Raw genomic sequence first — 6959 nt, forward strand, 5'->3', positions numbered from 1 at the left:
TCTTCGAGTGGCCCAGCTGGCATCCAGGGTTTGTAGGGCTCAGTGGACCATTTATTTCTTTGCCCTTGTCAGTTCCAGCTCTTTTGTCATCTCTGTGGTTTTGCCCACTGGTCTGAGGCCCCACAGGAGGAGAGTTGGGCTCCCAGGGGATTCTGAGCCTGCAGGAGAAGGGCCTGATGCTGCAGGAGGAAATGAAACGGGCTTTTGGAGAGACTGCTGAGGGGTGGCATCGCATCCACGGGTCTGGTCAGGCCCTGCTGGGGTCCAGCTGAATCCAAGCTGCTGCCCTGAGTGTCCTTTTGGTGTGCTGGGCATGAGCTGCTGAAGCTTCAGAGCTCCTTGGGACCCACCTGCTCCTCCCCCTGCCAGCCCAGAGCTCCCTGCACCTGTTTCTGAAGAAGCTGCATGTTCATAGTGCAAGAAAAGTTTGAGCTGACTGAGGCTGAGGGACCTGCCTTCTTCACCTCAGCCTTCACTGGTGAGACCAGGTCCCTGAGACCGGAGGGGGGTGAGGTAGGCACACCCTCAGGGGAGGAGGATCAGGTTAGGGAGCACTTGGACAGGACCAACTAAAGTTTCTGAGCCTGGTGAGATACACCAGGAGTGCTGAGGGAGCTGCTGGTGGCTTTGGCAGGTCACTGCCCATCATCTTCGAAAGACCACGGTGGTCAGGAGAGGTTCCTGAGGGCTGGAAGAAAGGAAATGCCACTTCAGTCCACAAGGGCAAGGACTATGGGGAGGTCCAGGCGTCTCAGTTTCATCTTGATCCCTGGGAAGATGGTGGAGGAACTAACCCTGGAAATGGTTTCCAAACAGATGAAGGACAAGATGGTGACTGGGGGTAGCCAGCCTGGATTTGTGAAGGGGAGATGCTGCTGAAGGGGGGTGACAGCCTGTGCAGGGGGGTGCTGAGCCTGCTGGGGAGGGCAGAGCTGTGGGTGCTGGTTGTCTTGGCTTGAGCAGGTGTTTATGTTGTGAAATGTGGACAACTTCACGTGTTTCCTTTCATGAGAACAGACTCAATTTGCTGTTACCTTAAAATCTGCATTCGCCCTGATGCCAGACAGGCTGAAAACCTCAGTCCTTGAGAAGCATCAAATCAGAAAGGAGCAGTGACTGAAGAGCCTGGAGGGACCGCACGGGGCTCTGGAGAGCTGGGTGGGCTCCACAGGGGCTGGTTTGGAAGTTGGAAACTCCAAGTACTAGAAAAGGGAAATGTTCCATTGGGAAGTGTTAGCAGAGCTGCTAAAGCATGGATGGGAGCAGAGGGAAATAAGAGACAGGATTCAGGTCTGTTCCAAATGGTGACAACATCATAAGCTGTGCAGAGCAGAAGCATTTGCATCTCAATAAAGGATCTGGAGAAGAGACTGAAATGAGTCTCCTGCTTGGCTTGCTAATCAGGCTTCCTTGTTTGGTTGGTTTTCCTCTGCTTCCTATAGGACTGGGGCCTGGATACAGGCAGTTGTGAAGCTCCTCTTCCTTGGGAAATTGGGTCTGGTGTGGTGGTTAATTACTCCGGTGGTTGGATTTGGCTGTGAGCGACATGGGCTCTACGTTCTTTGGTGCAGGGGTAAATCCAGTAGTGCTGTGAAGTGTCAGGACCCTTCTGCTGGGATGAAGAGGAGCAGTAGCTGGTGCTTGTGTGGCTCTGATACCACCCACAGCCACAGTTCACTTGCATAGCCTTGTGGGACAGGTTTTATTATTATGAAGGAGTTTATCTCAAGTGCTGTTCCTACTGAGGATCCAAGGTGCAGTTGCTGGGGATCGTGTTGTACCAGTGGTCTCATTTTCCTGGTGGTTTCACTGAGTCACAGTGTGGTGGGGGTTGGGAGGGACGTCTGGAGATCATCTAGTCCAACCCCTTTGCTCAAGCAGCTTCACCCAAAGCAGGTGGCCCAGGATTGTGTCCAGGCAAGGTTTGGAATGTCTCCAGAGAAGGAGACTCCACACTTTTGCATCTGGATCTGAATACCTGGTGACCAGCTCTGTCCCTCTGGCCTGGTGGCTCCACAGCCCTGCTGTCCTGTTGCCAAGGGCACTTTCAGTCATCAGCCACAGGAGCCTCCTCATCTTTTTTGGGGGCCTGCTTGGTGGTTGGAGCCTCACAGGTCACAGCTGTGGTGCTGGGTCAGGTCCCCAGACGTGTCTGCAGAGCTGTGGTCTCTGGCTGTCGGGGTCACTCAAGTGCCTCTCAGATCATGGGAGAGCTCAGGATGAAGATGGAGCTTCTGCTCTCACAGCCACAGGGTCAGGTTGTCATTACAAAGCTGGAGAAACAGCCGTAGGAAAAAAACATGAGATAAGATGATGCAAGTTTTAAATAGACTTGACCTCAGCCTCTTCCTTCACCTGTTGTCCAGGGATTTGTGGAGGAGCTCAGGAGCCCAGCACAGGGTCCCCTTGCTGAACAGGGTGTGGGGGGGTGTTTATATCAGCTCCTGAAGTTTCAAAGCAAGCTCAAGGAACCCCACGTCCCTGGGCACATCCAGGGGATCTCCTGGTGTGGTGGCTTGTTTTTAAGAGCTTGTTATCCAGGTGATGCTGAGGAAAAACTTCTGAGGTCTTTGGAGAAGGGCCCCCAGGATGCTCACTCTTCTGTTGGTTTTTTTGTCTGGATGTCAGAGGAATTGCCCTTAAAAATGCTGCACCAGGAGGTTTTCCAAGGGATGTATCAAAGCTTATCACTTTCAGGTGATGTGCTGCAGTTTCTCTTGATCTATAGCCTTTTACAGACTACATCTCACACATGAATTCACAATCTGTTCCAGAGACCACAGTGTTTCAAAGGGTTAGGATGGTGCTGTGAGCTGTGGTAACCTGAAAGCACATGGAAGTGCTCCCCTTTGCTCAGCTGGATCAGGATGGTGCAATTAATTGGCCATGTAAGTGCTTGAATTCGAGTGAGAGCTGCACATCAGCCATTCTCTGGATAAAAGAGGAGTGATATCTGGGCACCCTGGGTATAATGTATAAATGGGGAACGTCCAGAACGATGGGTAATGGTCGTCACCTCCCTTTTTTCTCTTCTGCTTGGTGCACATTTCTGTTCTCTCAAGTGCTCTGGGAATGACAATAATTTTCTCTGCGGCCGTAGGAAATGTGATGGTAATGTCTGATGCATTTGTAGATGTCCCCAAACAATCCAGATCTTTCCTGCAGAGCCTGCTAGCATAAGGTGTGGGGGATCTGGTAGCAGGGAACTAGGAGGTGGCAGCTGCCATCAGACATAATTTGCTGGTGAGGGTTTTCACAGCAGAAGCCTCAGACTGTTTTGTAACCTTGAACTGCTCTGGTCAGTCTGCGTTGGACCCCCCAGCTCATTCTTCAGGTGTAATAACTGCTGGTTGTGTCTGTAGCTCTTCTGCAGCTCATATCCTGGCCACCTGAAAGGCACCCCTTTCAGCTGGCAGTTGGTGAGGAGTTCAAGCTGATCCTTCCCTGGTTTAATGAGGACACTCCTGATGTGATTCTCCATTAAAATCTCCTCGAGTCTGAATTCATTTCATCTTCAGAGCACATTTTGGGACTTCCTTTCTGCTTCTCTGAGCTTTGAGCAAGTGAAGTCAAGTTTAATGGATTGGGAGAATTTTGCTGTGGCAGTGAAGTGCCTTCCTGTTTGCTGTGTCATTTGGAGTGAAGCACCTCTAGGTTTTGAACATGGGCCAGTGTGGGAAACTGTTCTTTTTCTTCCCTCAGAGTCTGCCAGTCAGGACACCCCAGTTCTCAGGGGGACTGGAGCTGTCGCTGTGGCCAATTTCTCTCCCTCTCCACCTCATTTGCCTTACATTTGCCTCTGTTGCTCTGGAGATCTCAGAAGTGACAGTAGTAATGTTTCCAGGAAATGGTTTTACCAAAGCCCCTGTTATGTCTGGGTCCCCCACGAATCCTTCCAAAGATGCCACCAATTCTGTTTCCCTTCCGCAGCACGTGGCTGCATGAAGGTCATTCCCTGCACTGTCCCTCTTCTGGATAGGGATGAAGGAAGCTTCTGAAGGCTTCTTGAGGTGCTTTCTTCCTTCAGACCACACCTAGAATCGCGGAATGGCTTGGGTTGGAAGGGTTCTTAAAGATTATCTAGTTTCAACCCCCTGCCATGGGCAGGGTCCTGAGCCCAGACCTGCTGTCTGTGCTCTGCAGTTCCGTGTCCCGCTGCCATGGTCCTTCTGGCCTTCCCCTTCCCTGGGAGCCCTGCTGGTTCCCTGGGAGCTCTGCTGCTTCCCTGGGAGCTGGCTCTCACAGACCTGTCCCTTTCTTCCCACAGTGCTGAGCATCGGCGAGGGTGGCTTTTGGGAAGGAACAGTGAAGGGAAGGACTGGCTGGTTCCCGGCAGAATGCGTGGAGGAGGTGCAGATGCGGCAGTACGACCCCCGGCAAGGTAAGCTGCTGCCCAGCCCTGAGGGTCCCTCAGCAGACACGCTGGGCAGCCCTGGAAGTTCACAAGTGTTCATTCTACGTGCCCAGCAGTCTCTGGGTTTGCCCATCGGGTGCGGGGGGCGATGGCTGCGCCTGAAGGGTTGTGTCTCCAGGTGTTACTGAGGGTATTAGCATCCAGCAGGAGACACCTGATCCCTGGTCGGTGGTGCTGTCCTGAGGTCAGCAACCACCAGCCCCTTTGGTGGAGATGGCTGCAGTGCAGGGCCTTCTGCAGGCCCCAGGGGGTGATGGAGCAAAAGACCGTGACTGTTGGTCTGAACCTCCAACCCTGTGCCACGTTTTAGGAGACTTCAAAAGAGACCAGTGATTTGCAGGTATTTATTCTGGTCTAACAGAAAATGTCCAACATGGCTGTGACTCCTGACCCTCCATCTCCTTCACCACCCACCAGCAAACAGGAATTTGCTGTTCCTGGAGGACAGCAGGGTCAGGAGGAGCTGCGGTTGCATGGGCCAAGCAGTCTGGTGTCCTTGGGGTCACTTGATGGGTCCCTGCAGCTGTGGGTGTCCCTCTGCCACCAGCAGCTGCCCAGGCAACCTGAGGGCTGGGTGGGCAGCACTTTGGGCAAGCCTGGACTGGTCCTACTGTAAAGCAAGAACATCTGGATTTATTTTTTATTCAATATATTCCTTAGGAGAGTGGAGAAGTGGCCATGGTTTGACAGATCAGTGAAGTTCACTTTGCATATTTAATGAGCTTTGAAATTCACACTGATGGATTCTGGTGAGAGTTAAACCTTGATTGTGAAGTTAGAGACAAAGTTACAGAACAGAAAAGAAAATCAGTAAAATGTGACTCTCCATTTTGCACAACAGTTGTTTTAATTAGTTTCTGGAAGCCTGAACCCACTTCCCAAGTCTTTTCTTGGCTGTAATCCCAGTCCTTCCAGAGACTATAAAGTGTCTGTGCTTGCACCCTCAGGCAGCTCCTTAGGAGGGTGCTTGGGCTGAGTGAGCTGTCAGCTCTGAGGGTGCTGTGATGAGTGTGTGACACCTGCTGTGAGACACTTGCATGTTGGTCCCTGGGGATAAAGCATTTGGTGCCTTTGGGACCTGGTCTGGTGGCCTTGGAAGGTGAGGTGGCCGTGGGACCCCAGGGGCAGCACCATGAGCCTGTGCCTGCAGGGTCTGACAGGAAAGCTCTTCTCCCTGGCCCGATGGGGCTCAGCTGGTGTCCTCCAGCCCACAGTCCAGCTGCTGTTCCCAGAGCTCAGCCCTGTCCTTCCTTCAGATTGTCTCTGTGTGCTTCATCCTCCTGTGCTGGTCCCTGCTGCACCCCCCTGGCTGTGGTGCTGTGCCCTGGGTCTGCTGGAGGGGAAGCAGATGTGGTCCTGTTGTCCTGGTGGGAAACACCTCATGGCATCAAGGATGTGGTTGGGGTCTCCATCCTTTCCAGGAGTGAGCAGGACTGATGAGGTGGGACTCCCACTGAGAAGGTTCCACCTTCCCCCCTCTCGTGCTGTTTGTCCTGTCCTTTTGGGATGCTAAATAAAAAACAGAGAACAGACTCATCGCTGTGGTTTATGAGCCCTTCCTGTGTCTGGGAGCTGATGTTTGCTGGGCCCTTTCTGGCAGAATGTGTCGTGTTTGGGTTAAACTGAAGTTGTGCAGTGAGATGTGACAAACAGATGGTGCTTAGACACAAAATCTGGAGCCAAAGTGTGAGCCTTTTCCTCCAGTTGTCCATACTGGTTGGTGGCTGACGTGTCACCTGGTGGGGGTTTGGCTTTTGCTGACTCTTGCTTTTCCAGACAAAGCTCAGGCTCAGGGCTCAGGTACAGATTGTTCACAGGAGGTAGTTTGGATAAGGCCATGATGTTTGTAGAATAGTTTGGCTGCATGGCCAAGATGTTGCTCTGGCACTTCTCACCAAGATCAAAGAAAGAGAAGAGTCTGAGTGTCTTAACCTGACAGCTGACCAGGCTGTGCACTGGTGGAGAGGTTCTGGCCTCTGTCCACTGCTGGAGGTTCTGGGTAGGGAACAAAACCAGTTCAGACTTGTGGGCATCTCCAACTGTGTGTTTTGATGGAGTTCCCTGCATGGGGACTGCTCCTGACTGCTCCTGTTGGAACAGGTTGGAGATGACTGCAACAAGGATGAGAGGAGCTCTGGAAATTCCTTGTGGTCTTCATTGAGATTCAGAGAGAGCAACTTTCAGGGTTGACATTTTGAAGATGGTATTGGGATGTTCCTTTAACCTGCATGTATTTTCATACTTTGAGGGAAAAGGCCATGAGCTGCATAGTGACCTTCCTAAATGAGCCAAGCTCTTCTGTAGGGGTGCCTTGGGGTCAGCACTTCCCTCCCAGGTCCCAGGGATCTGTGGGTGTAAGAACCTCCTTACAAACCCTAGCTGGTCATATCTGCCTGTCTCTGGCAGAGAGACATCACTGTGAGATGATGCTGTGTAGACCTGCCCCTGGGTGGTGGGAGTGTCTCCCCATGGACCCTGAGCCACTGCACTGGTGGAGCTTTGGAGCAGAAGGACTTGTGGAGCAGCCACCTGGAGCTTCATTCCT

At 52.3% G+C, this 6959-nt stretch overlaps 1 protein-coding gene across 1 annotated transcript in view; it reads left to right on the forward strand.

Moving 5' to 3' along the window:
• The window catches only part of SHANK3 (SH3 and multiple ankyrin repeat domains 3), a gene marked incomplete at its 3' end in the record, with an annotated part of 257239 nt that overhangs the window by 144283 nt on the left and 105997 nt on the right, over window positions 1–6959 (forward strand). Inside the window, exon 9 of the mRNA XM_010000321.1 lies at window positions 4268–4381. Coding sequence (XP_009998623.1) covers window positions 4268–4381 — 114 coding nt within the window. The remainder of the gene's footprint in view (window positions 1–4267; window positions 4382–6959) is intronic.

This window comes from Chaetura pelagica, unplaced genomic scaffold, assembly GCF_000747805.2.
Source record: "Chaetura pelagica isolate M959 unplaced genomic scaffold, ChaPel_1.0 scaffold486, whole genome shotgun sequence".
NCBI lineage: Eukaryota > Metazoa > Chordata > Aves > Apodiformes > Apodidae > Chaetura > Chaetura pelagica.